The 24,800-nt window shown below is 54.3% G+C and overlaps 1 protein-coding gene across 2 annotated transcripts; it reads right to left on the bottom strand.

The window, feature by feature from the left end:
- On the bottom strand, positions 1–23,687 carry GPR26 (G protein-coupled receptor 26). 2 transcript variants are annotated; one of them, XM_004265737.3, is made up of 3 exons: positions 22,506–23,687; positions 13,083–13,196; positions 1–3,288 (listed from the first exon to the last, which is right to left on the bottom strand). In XM_004265737.3, exons 1-3 carry the CDS (start codon positions 23,171–23,173, stop codon positions 3,057–3,059), a joined length of 1,014 nt encoding a protein of 337 aa, XP_004265785.1. In that variant the 5' UTR covers positions 23,174–23,687; the 3' UTR covers positions 1–3,056. The 2 variants fall into 2 exon arrangements, with proteins under 2 accessions (XP_004265785.1, XP_033276707.1); XM_033420816.2 differs by lacking the exon at positions 1–3,288 and adding an exon at positions 8,579–9,077.
- Between the last annotated feature and the right edge of the window lie 1,113 nt (positions 23,688–24,800).

Below are 24,800 nucleotides of genomic sequence, written 5' to 3'. Positions count from 1 at the left end.
ATGAGGAGAGAGGTTTATTGCTCACGGTGGCAGAAGTCTGAGCTGAGTCCTAGAAGGAATGTACAGTTGGTGTGAGATGAGTCAAGGCAACTTCCCGTCCCCCACCAGCCAACTTCATGGTAGAAATAGGCAGGCTCTTAGGGAAGCATCTTTGGGAGGTCAGCGGACCAGGAGACACACAAACCCCAAATGCTACAACACTTTTCCCTCAGTGGCTCCCAGGGCCCTGAAATCCCCTCTAAGAAGCAGCATAAAGAAAAGCTAGAGTTGCAGAGTGACTGCAAAAGCCAACACAGATGGGGTTGAAACCTGCAAGTTCAGATCAGGTAGGGCTAGAAACTGAGCCCCGGATGTGGGTTTAGGAATTTGAGAGCCTCTCCATTGAGGCTTTATTTTCCATCTTCTTAAATTGCTCTCACACCAAGCCCAGCTGTCTACCCAAGTTCGGGCCTTCAACATCAAGCCTTATTCTAGACTGACGTCAAGGAAGTTATCCCAGGCCCTTGACATAGACGCTGATCTGGACATTTCTAAGTGTTCTACCTGAGAAATCCACATTACCATGTTACGTTTGATAAATTACCAAATGAGGTAGATAATTCTCTTGGGAATAAAGGAGCTGGGGAGAATTTTATGGACTGTATATAAACATTTAGCTAAAGGTAATTCTAGCAGAGTTGGTTGACGCTGATGGCCAATGCAACGATTCTCTTCTCACTCCTCCTAGGGTTTTGATGCCTGTGTTCAAATAATAATGAAAATACCCAGCCGACTGGCATATCTGGGGGGTTGTCACCATGATGCCAATACAACTGGTTTTATTGTTTTTTTGGCAGTCCTAAGGTTCAGTGTAATTTATGAAATGCATCTTTGCAAGACATGTGGCACTGTAGGTGACAGATCTTATTTTTTCACTAAAGAAGAGGTGAAAGGGATAGAGTTGCTTCCGGGAGTATAACTTGTTGCCTCCACAGAGGGAGCAAGAAGAGATGACAGTTATTCCTCCAACCTGACATGGATGAAAATGTATTTGTTTGTTTGAACTTGACTGTCAATTGACCTCATCCACTGGGCCGCTACGCCTCTGCTGCCCAAGGAGTGTTTGCGTGAAAGGGAGATGGTCAGACTCAATTGTGCTTACTTTCCTGGCTCTGTGCTTGTCCTCGACCTCATTGGTTCTTTTGATGTTGGGACAATGAAGGGTGAACAGCTGCCTGACGCTAGGAAAGAGCCACAGAAAGGAATGTCTGTTGTGATTCAAACTTGAGTGGCCAGATGTGCTCTGAATCCAAGCAGTTCTGTTTCAGTAACACACAAAGTCCTGTCTGGGCAGTGATGTGCTGGTAGCTGTTTAGCAATGAGCTCTCAGTGGAGAAAAAGGCCCAATTTGTAGCCTTTACTGACTTTCTTGGTATAAATATGCCCATCACAGCTGACTTCAAGCTACCAAGCTTATGTCCCAGAACACAGAATTGGGAAGGGGTGTGTGTGCCATTGGCTCCTCCAAACAGGTGTGAGCACACCTCCAGCTGCAACGGGAAGGTGGCAAGGCTTCAAAGGCTATGTCTGTCTCCATGCAAACTTAGAAACTAGACAAGAGTAGGCCAGGCTCAGTGATTCGTTTTCTAAAAGAGGAGCTAAAGTTAATAAGACGCCATCTTTTCAAACACGCACACACTTCGTTTTTCAACACTGGGGCCACCTGGCAGTGAAAAACTTCAGGTTCTTCCTGGTTGGTCCCTATTGAAATGGGTCCTCCCTTCTATGTTTCCAAAGTTAGGCTTTGCAGAGCAGGAAGGAGAGAATGAGCCCTCGAAGCCTTGTGCTCCCATCCTTTCCACCCTGGAGGAATCACATAGAGTGGAGGATAGAGAAAGAACTGCTCTTAGCATTCACACAATATTTGAAATGGTAAAAAAAATAAAAATAAAAAGATGGATGGGCAGAAAGCATTTAATTTAATTCAAGGTCCACTCACCTTGGTTTTTATTAAATCAAGACGGGGGCTGCTAGTGAATTGGCATATGTTTTAGAGTTACGGTTTTCAATAAAAATTTCACTCTCCCATCATGGGCACAGGGCACTTTCTGGATCACCTTGGGAAGCCTCTACTGTGTGTTGATGACTTACAGAAACTAGGATATTGAACCTTTAGGATAATGGAATCCAGTGCCTTAAAATCAAGACTAAAACCCTGCTCAGGTCAGTTCTGCCTCTCCTTTGCTCCAACAGTTATGACATGTGAATCAGAAGAAGGTGACTTCGGGTCAGACTTCAAAGAACATTATTACATGTAGTAATAACTGCTTATTTAAACCAGTTTCATGCTAAGATTGTCTACACACACAAATGTTAGCTTTGGGGCGGAGGGGGAGGGAAGAGAGGGATAAAAGTTGAATCCAATATAGCCATTTCTAAGACAACTTGTCAGCAAGAGTTGGGCAATACTAGTCGGCAAACATTTTCCCCTTGGACGTGGGGGCCCAAGGGTCCCAGCCGAGCACAAGTCAGTGAGTTCCAGCTGAACGATATTTGGGTTAAGGCAGCCACCACGACATGTGGAGAAGGGTGGCCATGCCAGATGTGGGGCTAAAGGGCCACTGCCAGCCTCACTCTCAGCGTGACTGATGCCCCACGGGGGTCACCACTTTTCTTCAGCATGGAGCCCAGCGTCCAGGGCTTAGTGAGCAGGTGGACGCCATGCTTCCCCACCTGCCACCAGCACTGTGTGTCCTTGATCATGACCGGACGGGGTGTGACTCCTGGGGAGTCTCTGGTGACTCTAGGAGCTCAAAGGAGCTTCTCCAAGAGAAAAGCCAGCGCACAGCATGTCCCTTGGTCATCCTTTGGTGATAAACAGGGACAGTTCAACATCTGCCCTCGAGGAAGCAGGAAGCAGGCTTCGGAGCCCCTCCCCCGAAGACAGGGAACCGGAATCCCTGGGCTCGCCGGATGGTGGCGGCCGGTGGAGTCCGCCCAGGCGCCCCAAGCCCTCCCGCCCCCTCTTCTCACCAGCCGTCTCATTCCAAGCTCTCCAGCAGCAGCAGCAGCGTCCTTCACTCAGAGGCCGGAAGAATGTTCTGGCTGTGGGAGTCCCGGGTGAGGCCGGAGGAGCGGAGGGAACGCCTGTGGAGGACCCTGTTCAGAATCTCCTTGCAGCTCTTGCGGTACTGGTGTCGCAGCAAGGAGTACACGAACGGGTCAGATGCGGCCTTGCTGTAGGCCAAGCACTTGGACAGCACCCCCCAGTGGGAGCTGATGGGCACCGCGGAGGACAGCTCCACCAGCCTGCGGACAGAGACGGGGAGGGCGTTCGTTACGAGAGCACAGCTGGGCGCATCCCAGGCTCCAGCCTGAGCCCCTGACCCCAGCTTCCCGGCCACGCTTCAGTTTCTCTGAGGCTTCCTCCTCCCGCGACAATGACAACAGCAATTTACAACCATAACTATGGTGGCCGTTCTCCAGGCGCTTCTTTTAGTCCAGGTACTGGGCTAAGGACGCACCTTACACGTGATTTCGTGGAACCCTGGGAGATTAGACATCTCCAGTTTACATGTGAGGAAATAGACGTCCAAGGAGGTTAAGTACTGATAGTTTGCCAGTAAACTGTAAAGGCAGGGATTTGAACCCAGGCACCCAAGCTGATCTAAGAATTGCACCAATAGCTAATTGCACCCTGGCCATTTGCTCCGGCTGTGCAGCTGACCTGCTGTGTGACCCTGGGCAAGTTGTTTCCCTTCTGGGGCCTGGGTGTTTTCTACGAAAAAGGGGGAGTTGAATAAGGTCACGTCTATGATCACTGTAACTAGGACAGACTGATTCTTGGCTTCAGATCCTAGCTCCGCTGTCCACGGGAGCTTGCCTGGGAGGAAGGGCTGAGATTAATTTTGCAAATATTCATCAAAGCTCAAAGTATGTCTTGCATCAGGAAAGAATCTGCTGGTGGGAAAAGCTTCTTCCCAGGGTTGGGATTCTGGTGGCCCCTGGCTATAGCAGCAGTCAGGGTACCCTAAAGTGACCCTCATTCTTTGGAAGAAGGTGAGGGAAGAGGCAGCTCCTGTGTCAAAGGGGCACAGTTCTGAGAGTCCTCCAGGTATCCATCGAACAGCTCCATTCAGTGGTGCTAAGGCCAGGCTGTGAGGTAGTAAAAGCCCTCCTCTGTGTAAACGGAATTCTCCCAAATCAAGCCATTTATTCTTTTCTCCCAAGTGTGTCCAGCACCCCTGGCCATATTTAGATGTTACCCAGCATTAATATAAGGTAGAAAAGGCCACAGAGCTGAGAGAGAACTTAGAGATTATAAATTACCCACCCACTGTCAAATGAGGAAATGGAGGCCCAGACAGGGGAGGGGCTTGCCCAACATCACCCAGCAAGTCAGTGGTAGAGGAAAATCCAGCATCTGTGCTCAGACTGGGACCTAGCACCTGTATTCTACCTGGCGGGGGGAGGGCATGGAGGTCAGCAAGATGGAAGGCAGCGGTGGCTCTCAGCTTGGAGGGCTGCCCAGGTGAGACCCCAGGTCCGGAGAGGACTGAGCTTGGGCTATGACTCTGGGCTGCCAACTTCAGTGATTTTCCTGAAGGCTTCTTTGGGCTGAGGTTGTGAGGACGAGCCCAGGAGAGGAAGGAGGAGGAAGCTGGTGGGATGAGATCCCCCACTGCAATGACCCCCTTTTCGAATAGATCCTTAATGAATCCATTCTGAGGCCCTTCTATTAGGCGTCCCATTTCCAGCACCACTATCCACTCTTGCCCTCCGACTCTGAGGGGGTAATGCCGCCATGGTTTTGCTCCTGTCCTTGGGAGCCCGAATGGGGAAATGGAGCTGTTGGCATTTGAGAAATCTGTACTTTTAAGAAATCTACTTTGGGAAGTGATGAATTTAAGGGAACAAAACCCCCCGAGTTTAGAATTCACACCTAATAATAACAATGGAACAGCTGAATACGAACGCATTGTTGCTATGGGATGCCAAACTGCTTTTCCAGAATGTCTCGTCTTCTATACATTGCTAGATTCGGTCTGAGCATTTTGGCTCTCCCAGGAGGATTTATTGAGTCAAATATCATCAAACCATCCAGCAAGATCAAAATGATTATTTGCAGGTTCTGCAGATTTCACAGAGTAAAACTATTTGGGACAATTTAAAATTTCACCATTTAGATAATTAAGAGGTTAAATCTGTTGCGTTTGCTTCTCAGAGATTTTATGTAAAATCTGAACTTGCCTGGCTCAGTAACAATAATTCCCAGTTAAGTATCTCCTTTGGGCCAGATGCGTGACGTGCACAATCTCTAACCTTACAATTATTCTCTGCAGAATGGGCATCGTTAGTCCCATTTTACAGACGAAGAAATCAAGGCTCAGAGAGATTGAGCAGCAAGCCGGCTTCTCCTCCACGGGGAAACCCAGCTCCATCGAACTGCAGCCCATGTTTTGTCTAGGTGCCACGATGGGATTCAAATCTCCACATTGCAGATGGGACAGGATGCGTTCTGAGGTCCCTTCCAGCCCCAAGAATCCCCCTTCCATGGAGTGGTTATGGGCTACCCAGCACTTCTGTCACTTGCCCCGTCCACAGTGTACACGACTTCTGCTTTGAAAAGCCCGCATCTGGCCCCCATCAAGGCCTCCAGGCAAAGAGATGCTTTGGATCAGTCTGGGCCTGGGCACTGCTCCCATGTGGCCCCCGGGCCAGGCTGAAGCTCGCATGCTCCCTTCTGCCACCGGATATGGCTGGCCGACCCGCTTTTTTATTTTCCTGGGCACGTGGACCCCTCACACCAAAGCCTGCTGTGGCCGGCTTTGCTCTGTTCCAGCTCTGACAGTTCCAAGTCCCCATTTGTTTAAGGGGACTGGGCAGGGGCAGGGACTTCCGTATTGCTACAACTGCTTCTTTCTAATGCTAGATCTGGACAGGGAATGATCATCTGGGCCCCTCCAGATGACCTTTTAGAAAGGGAGCACTGCAGCCCAACTTCTCATGCCAGAGCCAGCTCTGCTCATCTCCTCCAAACACCCTCCCCTCCAAGAAAGGGCCATTATTATTCTGATCAGTCCCAGTTTCCACGGGAGCAGGGTCACCATGTGCTGCGAGGTGCCTGCCACGCTCTGCCTCTTCTCTCTCTGCTACGAATCATGGTGGATTATTGAACTCCCGTCTCCTGCCCCTGCCCCCAGCTCTGCCCCAAGAGCCCTGCGTTTAGGGGTTATTGGGCTCAGGTGTTAATAAAGTGGGACTTTGTTTCCTTTCGCTATAGCTCCCTGTTGTAGGTTGAACTATGTCTCCCCAAATTCATGTGTTGGGGTCCTAACCCCCAGCACCTCAGAATGTGATCTTATTTGGAAATAGGGTAGTTGCAGATGTAATTAGTTAAGGTGAGGTCCTAATGGAGAATGGTGGGCCCCTAACCCAATGTGACCGTGCCCTTACAAAAGGGGGGAGTTTGGACACAGATGCACGCCAAGAGAACTCCACAAAAGGATGACGGCAGAGATGGGGTGATGCTTCTAGAAGCCAAGGAACACTAAAGATTGCAAGTTCACCATCAGAAACTCAGGGGGAGGCCTGGAACAGACTCTCCCTCACAGGCTCAGAAGGAACCACCCTGCCAACACCTTGATCTTGGACTTCCAGCCTCCAGAACTGAGGCCATACATTTCTATTGTTTAAGCCACTCAGTGGAAGCTAGTTACGGCGGCAGTGCTGGGAAACAGATCCACATCCGCTAAGGAACCCCGTGGGGATGCAGGGGGTTGTTAGGCAGGATCCGGTTGTTTGTGGGTCCCTGGTCATAACACCAGCATGGCACCAAGCCCCATGGAGTTCCTGGAGCCCGTGAGCACTAGGGTAGTCCCTGGGGTCTGCAGAGGTAGCAGCCCCCGGAGCAGGGCACTGCCCCTTCCCTGCCCTCCGGGAAGCAGAGTTTTTCCCGCAACCAGCACTCCCTGCCCCCTGCCCTCACCTTCCATTAAGCACCAAGGTGACTTTCCATGCACCGCCTGAGGTATGTGCTGGAGAAACCTCAGCCATCAGGCTCGTTCAGGGGGAAACGTTTATGCTTCCGCGCTCACAGTGCACACATGCCTGCCCCAGACAGCCTGACACAGCTCCCCCGAGGATCCCCTGGGCTGAGAGGTCAGGCGGAGGGTTGATGGGGGAGGACAAGGGCAGGGGAAGCCAGGGCAGGAGTCTGCTTTCTCAAGCATCTCAGGTGACTCTGACGCAGGTGGTTCAGAGACGCGCTGTGAGCACCTGGGGACGTCTGGTCAGAGCCTGGCTGGGGTGGGAGGTGTGAAATGCTGCAGGGTGTGGCCTGGGACCACATCGGAAGCAGAGCACAGAGATGGGTATTATTCTGACTCAGGGTGACACAGAACAGATACCCATCCTCTCCCGCCACCCCAAGTCCTATGTGTCTGCCCCACCTCTGCACCCCGTAGCCCTGTATTTGTTCGGGGGGACTCCTCCAAGGAGCCATGTCCTTTCTCTTAGCACAGGGCCCTCTGATCTGGGTCACGGGAAGTCTCTGTGCTGGCTGTCACAGCAGAGGGCTGACAGGCCAGGAAGCCGGCCCCCTGGCCCTTCACCCACAGTGACCTCTCACCCGCCCCTGCCGGCCTGACCCTCCTGGTCCCGGGAGGAAGATGGGGTACTCTTGCCAGAACTCTCAGGCATTCTCAGACCCCCCAGAGAAACCAATGTCTCAATTCTGCTCGACAATGGACTCTCCAAAGAAACTAAATTCTGGGGATGAGAACAAGACCCGTAATACCAGTAGCCCCAGACCCAGCTCCTCCTCTGTGTCCCCAGAGGCTCAGGGCTTTGGCAGCCGCTTGACAAACATTGTCTCAAGCACCTCCCACCCGCCCCCTTCGACGGTGTTGCTTGTGCTTCACACTACAGAGGAGGAACCCAGGCAAAGTGACGGGCCAAGGCCACATGGCCTGGACGTAGAAGAGCCAGGATTTGAACCCTGGACTGTGGGCACCAGAGACCACAGGCCCTCCTGGTGCCAGGCTGCCCCTCCCAGCTCCTTGACTCGGTTCCAGGGGGCAGTCAAGGCCTTTACTGTCAACCCTTGAATTTAAAGAGGTAAATCCACACCCCCTCTTTACACCTCCTGTGCGTCCATCATCTCTCCCCGCTGCCACACGCACACGCACACACGCACACACACACACGCACACGCACACACACACACACACACACACACAGATGCTGTGCACCAAATGCAACGTGGGCCACAGAATAGCTTTTGGGAAGCAAGCCCAATGTCTTCCCAAGAAGACTTCTGGAGAATCCGGTCTGCATATTTGAAGAGCTATAAGTAATAAGCTGGAGTTTTAAATGTTCATGAGACATTAGCAGGGAAAAGGCATTTTATTAATAGAATATTAACACCAGACAGCCACCTGCATATTAAACCTCGCTGACATAATTCTGTGACTCGGAAAAGCCACAATAATGGTGCTGTCTGATCCACAAATGCCTCAAAGCCCCACTCCGACGATCTGGGACAACCGTAATTATTTGTAAGCCTGAACCGCTGCAGAGATAATAGCCTCACACATGCTTCTAGACGTGTACGTTTTAATTCAGAAAAACGTAATTAGAGCTTTTGGAGGCGAATGTCTTGCAAGTCCTCAGACCATGCTCAGACACTCTGGAAAGAGCCCGATGTGACCCGCTAGGGCTTTGAGGACCTGGGAACCGGTGTGAGTGTGTGAACAGAAGGTAGCGACTCCTATTAAGAGCGAGGGTGGAGGTTGCCAAAGTGTCCCTCCGTCATCTGACGGGCCACAAAGTGCAGGTGCCAGGGGCTCTCCGGCTGGTTGGTGCAGCTGGGGGACTGTCTTTCTGGGAGGTGTTGGCTTCACAGTCAGCGTTAGTCCACCGAGTCTGACGATGGCTCTGAGCCCCACTCCAGGTCCACACAAGTTGCTGTCAGCCGGGTGGGAGGTCAGAGGTGACTCCACGCGAACCCACCGCTGCTTCTGGTGAAACAACTCACTCACCTACCTGCCTTTACCCCCAGGAGGCTGGATACTATGTCTGGGTTCCTGCTAAGACGCCTGGGAATAGGAAGTTGGATCAAAAGCCTGCAGATAAGCATTTCTACATTTTCAGTGCCGGGTCCCCAGGCTTCGGAGATGTAATATGCCCACAGGGCTAAATTATTGCCAACAGACCTGGCACTGACCTTTAACCCTTGGTTCTGCCAGTTACTACTCCTGTGGCCTTGGGCCACTCATCTCACCTCGCTGACCCTCAGTAAGATGAGGACTCTAGCACTCATCTTGCAGGACAGCTGTACTAGGCACAATCGGGTATGTACTGGTACCTCCTGGGTACATTACAAGTGTCGAATGATTGATAGGTATGGTTATAAAGACTCCACGTTCTCCAGTAAGGGAAGCCTGAGAATCTACTGGAAGACTTGAATGGTTCTTGACCCAAGAATGCTGCTTCCCAGTCTGAGAAAGTTATCAGGCAGATGTGAATAGACTGGGAATAAAGAGAAGGGCCCTCCTCCCTGCCAGCCGGACCTTCCTGATCAACTTAGAGGGACAGCAGGTGTCACAGCACAAGCCCCTTCTCTCTCTCGACGTTCTGATTCTGCCAGCTCCCAGCATTCCCCACGGTTGGCCTGACGTGAGCCCACATGCTTGTGCACGTCTCCACCTATAAGGCTCCAATGGGGGGAGTAGCAAGGCGGGCTGCTTGGATAGAGGTTGTCCCTGGGGAGCCTCGGGAAATAGCGGTTTCTGCACTGACAGCTCAGTGAGGCATTTAAGTGACACCTGAACACCTTGACCTTATCATCTCAGAAGCTGCAGCTTCCTGGTTCTGAGGGGGTCACGGCACAAAGTGCCCTCCTATATCCTCTGGGAGGGAACCCCCATGCCCTCAGAGAAGCAGAACAGTGCAGGGCAAGGGGCCCCACGCGTGGGCTTTGGCTCCAGGCAGACCCGGGCTGGAACCCTGGCTGAGTCACTCACTGGATTGGCTTCAGAATCCCTATGGACACTGCGCTGGCTTTGCCCCAGGCAGTGGATCCCAGGTGGCCTGCAATCAGCTCGCCCTCCCGGGATGAGACACTGCTAAGGAAACTTCCACTTCCATAACCCACAGCTCTAGGTTCTCCATAAGGAATCAATTCCTCCAAGACGTTAAATTCTCAACTACATTTCCAGAGCAGAGTCTGATTTCAGCTTCTTCTGAGACTGGGGTAATTTTGTCTGCACTCGGAAACCAGCTTGAGAACAGCAGGAGAATCAGCTGCTGCCCAGAGTGTGCACGGTCCCGACTCTAGTGCTGGCGACAGTAGGATATACCAGGGTGAATGCCTTGCGTGGGTTGTTTTATGGGTTCCTTACTAGATGCTGATTTCCCCCCACAATCACTGTGTGCTTCTCAGCACGGACTCAGCGTAAGATGGGCGAGTTTGGGTCAGGCTCCTTGGAGGTGGGTGTCAGAGCAAATCCTGCCTCACCCCCATCCAAGCCCACCCCGTTTGGCAGTTTTTCTGCCCTGGTGGTGGAAGTGTAGCTCTGGTGTGATCCTGGCCGTGCCCAGCACACACCTGGAGCCCAGGGGGCTCCCCTGCATGCAAAGAGCAAGTTCACAGGTGTCCATCTCCCTGGGGTGTGCCTGGGGGCCCAGCTGCCACAGAGACTAGGCACCTCATCAGAATCTCTTCTCCCCGCGGTCACGGCAGGGGGGGTATGGGGGTGTGGACAGAGGGAGGTGGTCCCAGAGGGGCGTGATTTCAAGAGGATTAAGCACAAGGACCTTCTGCCGCAACACTGTCACCCAGCGTTGGGACCTGATGTCCCCTCATTCAGACCCTCCGAGGACTCCTGCCTCAATGCACCTGACCCCACAGAGGAAGACACTGATTTGGCCACTGCTTAGAAACTCCAACATCGAGCAGGGCGCTGGACAGGGGAGGGAGGGAGGGACTTCTGAGCACTCTTGCAGCGCGGCCGGAAGGGCGATCCTGGGAACCAATGGGTTCCTGGTCAGAAAAGGATGATACGGGCAGCTAGAGGTCAAGGGAAAAAAGGAGCTGGGAGCAAGGGCATTGGCACACCTAGACCCCAGATTCCCTGACTACAGGCTAGCCCTGCCCAACAGAAAGAGAAGGTGAGCCACAGGTGGGAAAAGAAACCGTGAAATTAATTTTAATTACAAATCTTATTTAACCCAATATATCCAAGATTTCACCATTTCACTATGGAATCAATATAAAAAGTTTTAATTTTTTATATATATATATATATATATATATATACACAGTCTTGCTAAGCCTTGGAAACCCAGTGTGCATGTTACACCTACAGCACATCTCAGTTTGGAAAAGCCTTGTTCAAGCGCTTCAAAGGGACCTGTGGCTGGTGGCTCCCGTGCAGGGCTCTAGACCTGGCTCATGCTGTCCCTTCTGCTGGGATTGTCCCCGGGCAGAGCCAAGCCCACTTCACTTGCTCCTGCCTCAGAAGCCTGGGACGCTTCCCTATCAGATGCTATGACATGGTATTCGGCATCCTGGCTGGACGTGGCGGGCCTAGACCAGGGGCTCTCACCCGGGGGTGATTCTGGTCCCCAGGTTGACTAGATTTTCTAGTTGTCAAAACTGGGGAGCAGGAGGGAAGAGGTGCTGCTGGCGGGTAGTGGGTAGACGACAGAGATGCTGCTAACATCCTACGACACACAGGATGGTCTCCCATGGAGAAATGTCAGGAGCGCTGAGGTCTAGCGGGCAGTTCTAGAAGGAAGAATTGATGGCTCTGCTCTGCCTGGGGCAGACCCATGAAGAGACCTGCAGACAGTCCTATGTCCTATGTTTAAAGTGAAATGCAGGCCCCCTGGCTTTCCCCCAGAGAGAGTGGCATGCACAGAAAAGACAGTGACAGACACTCTGGGGTTGTGGTGTCTGGGGAATGGGGGCTGCTCTGGGGAACCCCAGCTCACTGTCTGCAAATTGGCAGGGCCTCTGTTAGTAGAGGACAGACATTCTCCTGGGCTGCAGAAAGCAGCTATGGGGGGCCAGGCTTCAGCTCAGTATGAGTAGGGACAGGGAAAGACAGGGGGACCTGGGCACATTGAGCCCCTCCTCTCCAGAGCGCGACTCTGGGGGACGCTGAGGCAGGGCGTCCCTTCCATGTCCCTGCCAACTGAGGATGCCAGGGGATGCAAGGGGATGGGCCGTGCGCTCTCTCTTCCATACAGAGGCACGTGCGTGCACACAAAACCCTGCACAGATCCTACTTCCCAGGCTCCACGTCCACCTCCTAATAGAACATCAAAGTCCTTTTTATTGTCACCTTCCCAAACAGCTAAGCCATTCTGGATACTAATTTGTGTGGGTATTTTCCCCTCCAGTGAGCAAAACTGAGTGGGTGATACTTTTTTTTTTTTTTTTTTTGCTGGCTTCAACGTGTGAGGAAAATTCTGTAGCTGGAGCAGGTTGGCTTCTGGAACGTACAGCCCTGAGGCCAGCACACTGCAACCTTGGCCGGCATGGGGGGTTGGGATTGGGAGAGAACGTGACAAGCTCACACTGCCTGAACTAACAGGGGCAGATCCCTGGAGCCGTGGGACAGGTGGGCCCATGCAGCATGCTCCCTGGTCCCTATGCAGGTGGCACGTGGCACTGGCTCTGCAGGGTGTCCGGGCTGAGGATGCCGAGCTGGGCTTTCCTGCACTCAGTGGGCAGTAAGAACCCAGTCCCTGCAGGGTGCTATCCCCTCTCTTTCCTCTCCTGTCGTCTCCTTTCGGGTCTCCTGCGGTTGGGGACTGAGGGTTAGAATGATGTGATTTGGAGATCAAGTGGGAGAGAGTCTCACTGCCTTTCGGTCCGGAGTCTAATCCAAAAGAATCTGAGGCTGAAGAGAAAAAGTGTGTGCCCTTCTCGCTAAACCTGTCAAGTTCACTCTCATCCCCTGATCCAGCCTCTGGAAGACATGTGGCCAAGCAAGGCTGGCCACGGCGAAAGGCCACGCAGGCCCTGCTTCGCTCTCCAGAGCCCCGTGCCCGCCCCACTTGCCCCAAGCCCATGTCCCGCTCGCCAAGCTCACCTGGTGATCACGTAGGGTGCGAAGCACACGAGGAAGGTGCCTATGAAGGTGCTGATTTTCTTGGTGGCGCGTTGCCGCCGCCTCCTCTGCTCCTCTAGACAGCGTTCCCGCACACTGCGTGTGAGAGAGGAAAAAGTGGAATCATGGTCAGGTGAGTCATGGGGGGGGCCTGCCAGGTCACAGCGAGTTACTATTTGTACACGCAGGCAGTGGCCGCGAGTGTAGGAACTTGACCATGGAGCCAGAAAGACCTGAGCTCAAGTCTGAGCTGTAGGCACGTGACCTTGGGCACCTTGTGTGACATCACTAAGCCTCAGGGTCATCATCTGTAAAATGTGGATACTAATATAATAAGACGCCGCAAAGGGCTGCTTTGAGAATTAGATGCGTGAAGCAGCTGAAGCGATTAGCACAGCACCCGAGCAAGTGCAAATATACTCACTATTAGTACTCATATCCTTCACTTATCACGTGCTATGGGCCAGCCCGAGTCCACACTCCCTAAGTAATATCTGATTCTTATCTTACCACAGTTGAACCTGCCAGGTGGATTTTACCTGCCCTGCTTTACAATGAAGACCATGAGTACAGTGAGGCCAAATGATTTGCTCAGCTGGTAAGTGGAGGCGGGACTTGAACCCATGTCCATGTGACTGAAAGCTGGTCCTCTCCAGCTGGGATGGCCTGGACTCTGTGTGCAGTGTGGCCCAGGGCTTCCTTTCCTCCACACCTTCAGCCCTGTTTCTTCCATCCCAAAGCCTCAGCCCTGCCCGGAGCTACAGGTAACGCATTATGAGGTGACTGAAGGAGAAGTCACTTGATTTGTCCAGAGACGAGGCTCGGTGAAGCCACGGGACGGCCAGGTCCCTGGAGAATCGGGGCCACAGCTCCGCGGATGGCCACCTACGCCTCTAACCACACCCTGCTCCTGACTCCACTCTGCTCCCGGCCTTTCGAGGCCTGACATCTCACGCCACCTGGGAGCAGTGGTTCTTGCAACCGTTTTCCTGCAGCCATGGGGAAATGCACAAGCAACAGCCAGTCTGTCCATTTCCACGGCCAAGGTGCATGCACGTAAAGACGATCCCAGCTGTAAGGATTCACATGCGCCAGACCATGGGGCCCAACGTGGGCATGTGTTCCTACTGTTTACTTTTCAAATAAATCACATGATTCCAAAACTGGATGGGGAGGAGGACTGTGGACAGAGTTGCCCAGGAGTGACGATAACTTGGCAGAGACAGGCTTGGGCTGCAGTGACCTGGCACCTCAATTAGGTCAGTCTGTTCAACAGAAGCCAGGTCCGTGAGCAGCACGAACGCCAGGGCAGCCTCCCCTTCCTTCCACAAGAACCGTCGTTTTCATACTTAATCGAGACTCTTCTTTATCCGATTCCTGATCACAGAGGGACAATGCTATGTGAGTTTGGACTGAAGCCCCCTGAAATTCTTGCAGGATGTTTTCTTCCCTTGACTTGTGTCTTTCCAGGAACTTAGAGAGTTGGGAACTGGAGTCTGGCCCAGTAAAGACAGATTTCATACTGGCTGAAATGGTCTTACTCATGACTAACATTATGAATTAATTTCTAATAGCTAATATTAATAACTCACATTTCTTGAGTCTTTAATATGTGTCATCTTAGATACTGTGATGGGGGTTCATATGCATTTGTTGCTTGATACTCACATCTCTATAAGCAAAGGACTGATACAATTGTAATCTTCATGTTTTCAGATAAGGAGGGAGATCGAGGCACAGAGGGGTTAAGCAACGGGCTCAGGATCACACAGTGATCTGGTGAGGGGTGGCAGTAGGGTGACCAACTTGTCCCGGATAACCAGCACTGTCCCAGTTTTAGCACTAAAGGTCCTGCAGCCTGGATGGTTTACACAGGACCGTCCTGGTTTTAGAAACAGAAGGGCCTGCGTCTGAGGATCCCCCCTCCATCTCGGGCAACCCAGGATGGCTGGTCTCCCTAAGTGATGGCAGTAGCTGAACCCAGGCCATCTGACTCTGGAGGCTTGAGTGTCATCTGTCAATTCACTGGGGTCATCACACATCCCTGGGGAGGCCCTGGGGCATCACCTCATTCAGAAAATCTGAAAAATACAAGCCAAGGGGCGGGGACAGAGGGGAGACTTTGCCTGAAGCCACACAGCGAGACTCAGTCTGAAGTCTCCTCCCTTTCCATTTACATCGGGTGTCTGCAGTGTCCTCTCCCAAAGTCCTGTGGCTCTTGTGACATACGCACAACACAGGTGGCGTGGAGAGAAGGCTTAGGTCCCCACCCTGGAGGTCTGTGTTCAGTGAGGTGCCCAACTCATCTTGGTTTGCCTGAGATGGTTTTGGTTTTCAAACTCAAAGTCCCACATCCTGGGAGGCCTTGCAGTCCCAGGCAAATCAGGACACTGGTCAACCTAGCAGCGTGTCTGGCACATTCTCCATGACACAGGACTGCTTGTTTAATATGAAAATACTTCCCCCCAAACTCTCAGTAATCGATGTAGGAATTGCGGGAGATTTGGGGCCTGAGCTGGGTGTCCTGAGGCATCACAGTATACTCACCCCACGAGAGGAGTACAGCATTCTGGGCATCTCCTCGAAAATGAGCACCAAAGTCATCATAAATGAATCAAGGGGACACGAGAGAAACCGGTGGTGCTCTGGGGCCGGGCCCTCCTCCAGTCTGTGGCCCTGACCATGTTATCCATTTCCCAGACATTTAGAATAACCCTGAGGACTGAACAAGTGCTGGCTATGTGTCCTAGTCCCAGCTGTGCCCTCATAGCTATGTGGCCTCAAGAAAGTCACTCAACCTCTCTGAATTTGGTTCCTCACTTATCTGTGGAAGATTTCATAGTGATGACTTATAACTAGAGCTACCATTTATCAGGGACTGAAGTGACTCACCAGCTACCAAGCTCTTAAGGAGTGAGGAGCTTCCTCTGCCCTCCCCGGCCCCTGCCCTTAAGGAGGGACTTGGGTTCCTGCTGAGGGTCTGAGGACTCAGCTGTCTCCCCAGGAGAAGCAGCCCTCCACCTGCCACACCAGACAATCCTGCCCCAAAGCTCTGAGGAATATTTAAAGACAGATGTTGGTTAAAGCTTTGAAGGTCTTCAGAAGGATACACAGAAACATTTCAGTGACCCTACAGGAATAAAACGGCCACTTTAGAGGCTAGAATAATCAATGTCACTCTTCTACGCTGTAAAATCCTACAGGAAATTAATTTTATTTGTTCCTACAAAGCTTTGTACGGGAGAGAAGGATAAAATAGCAAGCACTCTGCACACACGTTCCTTCCTTGGGTCCCCACAGTACAAAGCTCAACACCTTACACGCAGAAAACACCTAATGAGTGTATGTCTTTGAATTACTGAACAACCCTTAAAAGCATCTTAGGAAAATTAAGACTCAATCATTTTTAAGTGACCTTCTCAAAAGAGATGATAGTAGAAATCTGCTCTAGAATAGATTTTTTAAAGTGAGACTTTAAAAATCTTGAGCTTTTCAGACAAAGCAAGACTCGTCAGTGGCTGTCAGGCCATGCACACTTCCATGAGTCCTGTCTGCTTGACAGGGAAGCGGTAAGCATGTGAGCAGTGCCAGAGCCACACCTCTGGGTTCAAATCCAGGCCTCCCCACTTACTTGTCGTGTGGCCTCAGGCAAGTTACCCAGCATCTCTGTGCGTCAGCTTCCCCATCTCTAAAATGAGGATCATACGGGTACCTATCTGGTAGGGTTCTGTTGAGATTAACTGAGTCAACACCCAGAAAGTACCTAGGACAGTGCTGACTCAGAGTAAGCACTTAAGTGCAGATGCTAATTATTATCCATTCAGCATATATTTATAAAACAACGACTATGTGCCAGCACTACCTTGAACCCCCAAACCACTGGGATCCCTCCCACGGGAAAAATTCTCTTGCTGCATTTACAAGGGTAGCTGGGAGGGAGAGAGAGAGAGAGAGAGAGAGAGAGAGAGAGAGGGAGGGAGGGGGAGAGAGAGAGAGGGAGGGAGAGAGAGAGAGAGGGAGGGAGAGAGAGGGAGGGAGAGGGAGGGAGAGGGAGGGAGAGGGAGGGAGAGAGAGAGAGGGAGGGAGAGAGAGAGAGAGGGAGAGAGAGAGAGAGAGGGAGAGAGAGAGGGAGGGAGGGAGGGAGGGAGAGAGAGAAAGAGGGAGGGAGAGAGAGAGAGTGCTGCGACCAGGAACTGTGCCAGACAGGTCTGAACTTGCGTCTGGGCTCTCGTGCTGGTTCTGTGACCCTCTCTGGGTCTCCAGGGCGCGACGGATGCTATTCCGTAATTTCAGTGGCACCTGGCGTGCTGTGGGAGCACAGCGGGTGTGTGGGATGGGTGCTGCGCCTGGCTAACATCCACGCGGGCCTGGTCATGTGTCTGCTCTGCGGCGGGCTGGCTAGGCTCTACAGTCCTGTGTAGTATGAAAGATGCTCTCACCCACCCAACCCAGCTCACAGATGGGGAAACTGAGGCTCAAAGAAGACAGGGACTTGCCCACCTGGAGAGTGGGCTGCAGGCAGGGCCAGCACCAGTTCCTGACACCCAGTCTGGAACCACGTGGCTGCATCCCTGAACTCCTGCAAAGGAAGAGAATGGACCCGACTTCTGTGCCCAGTGCCCCCCACCCCCGTGTCCAGGTGAGACCAGGGAGGCGGCAGCAAGAGGACAGCAGGGCAGCCCCCCAGGCTCCGAGGGGAGCAGTGCAGCTCTCTGGCTTATCGTTAGTATTGTTTAAGCCCAGAGTGAGAGCAGCTCACCAGCTCCGAAAACAACAACATAATAAAATCACTTTGCACTTGCTGTCATTTATTTCCCGCCGTAGCTTTGCAAAACTGAGCTCCTTGAACTCTCGCAGCCCTGTAAGCAGTCATTGTACGTACTTGCAGAAGAGGACACGGAGAGCCAGAAAGGTTTATGCCGTGCCCAGGGCTGCAAAGTAAGTTCAAGACAGACCAGGACTCCTTCCAGGTCTCCTTCCACCAAAATCTGGGGTGTCCCCCCATTGGGTCACTGAGCCATGGGCACGCTGTGTCTAGCTACGCTAACGCCCAGATATTCCCGGGCCTGATGGTGGCAGCTGGAGTCCTTGGACTCCCCAGCAGAATCTGCAGTGCAGAGGGTGAGAGGCCCAAAACTCTCCTGCCCGGGTTCGCTTGCTCAGAGTGCAAGCACTGTACCAGTGTGGGGCGACCCCAGGGCCGAGATGAGACACAGAGTTTCCTTGAGCCAAAAGGAGATGAGCCCTCCAGCACTGTGGCATGTAGGGTCAAAGACATGTTCCCCAGGAGGCTTCCGTAATAGAGCAGAGGGACGGATGCTACTGGGAATATCTGAAAAGTCAGTAAATGAGGCGATCGTGGCTACAAGACGGTGGGTCTGGGTCCTGACTGATCGCCAGAGGACGGTAGCCAGTCGAGAGCCACGCTCTCGAGTTCGCAGGGAGACATCCAGATTTGCTTTCTGGCGTTTTGGAGAATGAAACAAAAGACAAAGGAACGAGCTGACCGATTGGTGGCAAAGAGCCTTGAGTTTGGGGTTAGGACTGATGTGAGCAGCCTTGCCCTCGACCTGGCCAGAGGGGCCCTGTCCTGGGCCCTGGTTACTGAAGGACCCACACCTCCCCACGAAACGAAGACTTCACAGGGCCAAGGGGATGTGCCCACCCAGAACCCACATCCTCCATTCTAGACCAAGCTCTAGGTACGTGGGACACGGAATTCTTTGCCCAAATGCCCTGATCCGGCTTCCAGAAAGTGCACAGGCATCTCCCCTGGGCCCGTCCTCCTGAGGGAGGGCTGTCCCACCCGCGTGCTTGGCTTGAGGCCGGAGGGGAGACATCCGTGAGTGACATGTGGAGGCATAGCCTGCAGTGTCCACTTTGTGTGAGGAGGCCCCTTTCCATGCTGGGGTGTCGGGGCGGGGGGATGAGGTGGGCTGTGGCGTGGGGCCAGCTCAGCTCCCCTGCCATGTACAAGGCTGCACTCCAAGAAGCCCGAGAACTCTAAATTTGAACCCAGCCTTGCCAAGTGTTATAAATGTATATTTCTCAAAGTAGGAGGATAGAACATATTTCGTTTAACAGTTTGTAAGCTGAATTTGGAAATCCTAACTATTCCTGTGGATGGTTTGTGAAACTCCATTGGCACTATCGCCCCATCCGTAAACCTTAGGAGCAGACCTAGGTGTGAGCCTTGGGTGAAGCCACAGTCCAGATCTATCAAATACGGCAAGTGTCCCCCTTCCTTGGGGCTCCCAACTTCCTCATCTGCAAAGTCAAGGGCGCAGTGAGAACCCCTCCCTCTACTGTGGCACAATTCTGACACCCTCCGGCTCGGCACTCAGCCAGCCCCCCGTAGCCCTTGATCACAAGAATGAGTATGTTTCACCAACAGTCTAGTCTGAAGCCATTAACCTGTGCTGGTGAGTGGAGCCCTCAGCTGGACGGGGAGAGAAGGGCTGCAGCACCAACGTCCGGGCTCCCCTTCTATGTCTCTGGTGGCACCAGGGAGAGGATCTGGTTATAATTGGTCTGGAGTTGTGGTTTGGGAGAACTGAACCAAGCACACTGAGCGGTTGGAGACCAGGTGGGTTCCCAGTTCTTTTATGATTGTAGTAACTCGAGAAACCACCCCAGAAAGGCAGGAGTGGGCGACGTCTCTCAGGGTCCCTGATTTAATTTAGAGCAGAGGGTCCCTGACCTTTTGTGGGGGGGGTGTGTGTGTCACTCACTGCATTTAACCCTCTGCAGGAGGAAGCTGGCATCACTAGGGAGCTTCTTGACAAATGCCAGCCTGGGCCTCAGGGAACTCAAAATTAAGTCCCAGGAGGCCATCAGTGTGGTGGCTGTTAAGTGAATCTCCCAGTGAGCAAAGTCACCTCCACCTGCCACCCTGGCTGCCCGGATAAGGAAGCCTGGCTTCTGCTGATCTGGGACTGGACCCCCACCCCCCGCCCCCCAGCTCCCAGCACCAACTGGCCAGGAAACTTCCTGAAGCCTTAGTGCCTAAGGCTCGGGGGACCTAGGGGCAGCCCCCCCGAGTTAGCTCTGCAGTTTCTCATTTGTGGGAAGGAAGAGTTTGGAGACGCCAAGAAAGAAGTCTGTGAATCCACTGTCAGGGAGCTGGTGCCCTCCCGTGTGGCCCACCACCCAGGCTCTCACTCTGGGAACCGACCCCACAGAGAAAGGCAGGCTGTGGTCACTGATGGGGCAGTGCTGTCCCACCTGCCCACTATTGCATAACCTCAGGCCAGCCCTCAGCCAGCGGGGCCTGTCTGAACTGGCCGAGGGCAATCCTCCCACCGGAAGCCCTTCCTTTCCCCAGCGTAGGCCGGCATTGCTCCTTGGCCCTGCAGGGCCCTGTCCGTGGCTCTGGGAAGAGGGTCTACTCAGAGCCTCCTGGGCTCAGAAGCAGTCAAATTTCCCCGGCGGGAAGTGGAGGAGAGAAGAGAGGACCGGAGGGCAGCCGAGCAACCGCCTCTTTTCCTGACACCCCCGGGAGCTCTCTCTGCAGTGTCTGGCCTGGAGTCCGTGAGAGACCGGCAGGATTGGAGCCGACCCTACATCCTAAATGCGCTGAAAAGGAGCCACTGCCCTCCTGTTCTGGAAGTTGGAGGGAGGGCGGGGACGGGGTTTATACTGGTCTAGATAAGAACTGATTCCTTTCCCATCTCATTCCCTCCTCCGCTGTTAGACTCATGGAAAGTGGGCTTGCTGCAGAAATTGTCCAAGTTCCCAGAGTTCAACAACATTGCCTACAGCTTCTAGAGCAGTCCCCGTGCACGTCCTAGGGGTGACGCACCTTCTAAAGTGAGGTCCTCCCACCCCAAGGTGCTAGGAAGGGGAATAGCTCTGTGATCCTTAAATGACATTGAACCATGGATGGCCACATGCAGTGAGTCCGTGCACGCCTTTGTGGCAGTGTGCAGGAGGGCCACACCTGTGACATGGAATGATGTGTTACCCATGCAGTTGATACATGAACACATAGGACTGTGTGTGTGAGGCTCACACAATTTCACACATGGTTCACATGCCCTGGTGTCATTTACATGTACATATTGTACATGGTTCTGGGAGGAAGGTTCTGTGACTAGAAGCTTTGGTCCAGCATGTAATCTGGAAGGGCCATCCTGAGGGGAACAATGGACACACGGGAACACATGGGAACACACACATGGGAACACATGGGAACATGTCCTGTGTTCAGACGCAGTGACGTTCAAGGTCTTCTCTTTGTATTGCTCGCGGGCAGAAAAATCCCAGAACTGAAGGAGCTCTTGGTCACACTGACCCTCTGGTCTGTCCCCCTCAGCCACAAGCTTCTCCCTGGCCGGGGAGGCATCCGCACGACAGGGGCCGAGCTCCCTCCCTGCCACTGGCCTCCTCCACACTGATACATTCTGCCTGCCTCACTTTTCACGCCATCTTGACACCAAAACCCCCCTTCTAGCGTCTGGGGCACCAGGATATAAAACAGCAGAGTCTACTGCAGGGGCACCAGCGGCCATTCCCCTCTTCTCTGGGGGAAAGCCAAGGTGAGCTCAGGACACCTCAGCTAAGAGTGTCCCCCTTCTCTCCCCAGAGGCTCCGAAGGATGGCAGGACTTCCCAGGGGCAGGGGCAGGGGCAGGGGCGGGGGGGTACGTGAACCTGAACTGCCCGCCCCGAGCTGCCCTCCTGAGAAACAGAGGCCAGGTGAACGTGGAAGGTGGGCAGGTTTTGTCACCGGAGCCTCAGGATGACGGTCTCCCTCTGCAGGGGTTTCCAGGCTTCAAGTCCAGGAGACACGGGACAGTGCTGTCTGGGAAGGTAGGAAGAGCACCCCCGTCCCCTCAAAGCCCTTCAGATGCTCCTTTAAGGACCCACAGAGGAAGATGCAGCCCGAGGACTCACACACACAGGACGAGACAGAGGCAGCGCCAGACGCCAGAGAAAGGAAAGAGCCGCAGAGCAGCACGTTCCCGTGTGAAGAGCTCTTCAGGAGCGCCCTAAGCATCCGGGCCACGCTCTCAGGGCCTGACTAGAACCATTTAGAGCAGTGAGCAGAGATTGCTGCCTTTTCTATGCTACTTACAGTGAAAACTACAAGCATAAAATAAGTATAAAGTCCAGCAAAGTTCGGCTCCTCTGTGGTCTCTACCCTAATGCTTCAAAAATGTACCTATTTGTTTCACCCACGATTTTTGGTGGTCCTGCTTTGCTGATGCTCTAAGCACCTGCCTTGAGACAGGCAACGGTGGCCCTTCCCCCCGACCTCAGTTCTCCAAAAAGGAAATGGAGGCTCGGTGTTAAAGGGGCTTGCCCAAAGCCACACAGTAGAGCCTGGGGGAGACGAGGACCCCCTTCCTCCCACAAAGACACGCCTCCCCCACCGAGTCCGCGCAGCCCTTCCCAGAGCCCTCACCTGGGGTGGATGTCCACGAGCAGCACGAGCGTCTGCATGGTAATCACGTCGATGCGTCTGCAGTGGAAGCGGGCCACCTTGAGCACCTTGAAGTATGTGCAGCAGAGCACAACGAAGGAGAGCAGGAAGCTGAGCGCATGGAAGGCACCCGTGAAGACGGCGAAGCGCAACCGCTCGTCTGGCCTCCGGCTGCACAGCGTGCAGGACGCGTACAGCTGGTGGAAGCCCAGCCAGGACAGGACGACCGCGGCGGCGGGGAAGGCGAGCGCGTGCAGCCACGTGTAGGCCACCATGAGCGCGGCGTCACGGAGGCGCATCTTGGCGCGGTAGCTCAGCGGGAAGACCACGGCCACCCAGCGGTCGATGCTGAGCGCGGCCATGCTGAGCATAGAGTTGGCAGCCAGGAAGGTGTCGAGGAAGGCGGCCAGGCGGCACAGGCGGTCACCGGCCGGCTGCCGCTGCGCCACGACGCCGGCCAGCGTGAGCGGCATGTTGACCACGGTGCACAGCAGGTTGCCGCACGTGAGGTTCAGGGTGAAGAGCGCCGGCGCCTGGCGGCGGATGTCGGCGCTGTGCAGGAGGCAGAGCAGTACCAGCGCGTTGGACAGCAGCGAGACGCCCATCGTACCCACCAGCAGACCCGCCAGGCCCGCGTCCCACGAGTTCATGGTGCGCGCCCGCCGCCGGCCCTCAGGGCCCGCACCCCGGCGCCGCCATGGCGCCGCCCGCTCAGCCCCTCGGCGCCGCCGCCGCCCCGCGCCCCCCAGTCCCCGCCGCCATGGCCCCCCGGGGGGCGCGCGGCCACCCCGGAGCCCCGCGCCACCTCCCGGGCCGGCACCTGCGCGCTCGGCTGAGCCCTGGCGCCCGCGCCACCTCCCGTGCAAGCGCCGGTGCGTCGCCGAACCGAGAGCTTAGAGCGCCCTGGGATCCCGGATTGCGGGCGGGCGCCTGCTGCCCGGCTCCGCCTCTGCTCCCCCTGCCCTCGCCCCTTCCCTCCGCGCTCCGGCTCCGCTCCGCGCCCTCTCCGACAGCCGTGCTTTCTCCTCCTCCCCTCTCTCTGCTCGCTCTCCCTTTCTGCTCTCCCCTACACTTTCCCTCTCCCCCTCACCCTCCCTCCCTCTGTCTCCCCTCTGCGGCGCTTCTCTCTCTCCCACTGCTGTTCTATCCGTCTGTCTCTCCCACTCTCAATCTTCTCCTCTTCTCTCTCTCCCTCCAGAATCTGGCTGCTTCTATCACAGAATTCCCGTTGATGCGCGCGGGTGCGCGCACACACACTCGGAAAGAACCAGCCCTGAAGCCTCCGGTGCAGGGTGATTGGCTCTTTGTAGCTTCCTGTCCCCCACCCCCACCCCTGAATCCTTCCTTACGTGTGTCAAAGACGGGCTGAGTCAAGAAAGTCTGCCTGAGAAAAGGGAGGGATGTCTGGGCACCTTCATGCCTCAGGGCCACCCGTCCCAGCCCGAGCGCCAGCCTGGCCAGACCGTGGAGGTCCTACCCGACCTGTCCTCGCTGAGCCTCCCGGGGCTGATGCTTCTCCCTCTCTGGGCTGAGCTGGGGGCGCTCAGGTAAGCTGCATTTGCTGGGAGGGGAAGGAACGCACATCTCTCCAACCTCCATGATCAAGGCCCTGGCCCCAGCTATCTCCAAGGCCTCCCCCGCCTGTCCCCAGGGCAGCTGCTACACTCCTGGGGGCGCTTGGTTTACGGTGCCCTCTTCCCATCACCCTTCAGCTGGGGCCGCAGCAGCATCCTCAAGCCAGCGGCGGCGTGGCGGGGGGGAGACACTGAGACACACCGTGACCCCCCCTAGGTGTTCCCTCAGCCAGGAGAGGCCTGTATCTGACCCTGAGCGCTCACAGGTGGACAGGCCTGCTCGTGCACGGCCAGTCTCAGCAGAGCCCTGGTGTGGCTGATACGCAGCGCTCCCGGCCTGCGTTCCACTGTGGCCGTCTGTCAGCCCACATACCACCTGCTCCGGGTCTGGTGAGGCAGCAAGTTCCAGTCTGTAAGAGACCTAAATGATACACCATGCGGGAACTCTTTGGAAAAAGGGGAGGAGGGTGGCTTGGTGAAGACCCCAGGAACTCTGGGCAGGCAGGGTCCCAGCTCCCCCTCAGGATATGGAGCAGGGACTGTGGCCCTTCTGTCCTTCTTTCAGGATCCCCCGGGGAAGGTGTGTGGATCAGGGCTCCCCTGCCCACCCTGAGACTGAACACTTACTGACACACCACTGACTTCACAGCATCCCGCAAGTTACTGAACCTCGAGGAGTCTCATTGTCCTTCTGTACCTTTCA

The sequence above is a fragment of the Orcinus orca genome, chromosome 14, assembly GCF_937001465.1.
Source record: "Orcinus orca chromosome 14, mOrcOrc1.1, whole genome shotgun sequence".
Lineage (NCBI taxonomy): Eukaryota > Metazoa > Chordata > Mammalia > Artiodactyla > Delphinidae > Orcinus > Orcinus orca.
Note: the sequence above shows the minus strand (reverse complement) of the source record. Positions and strands in the feature narration are given on the sequence as shown.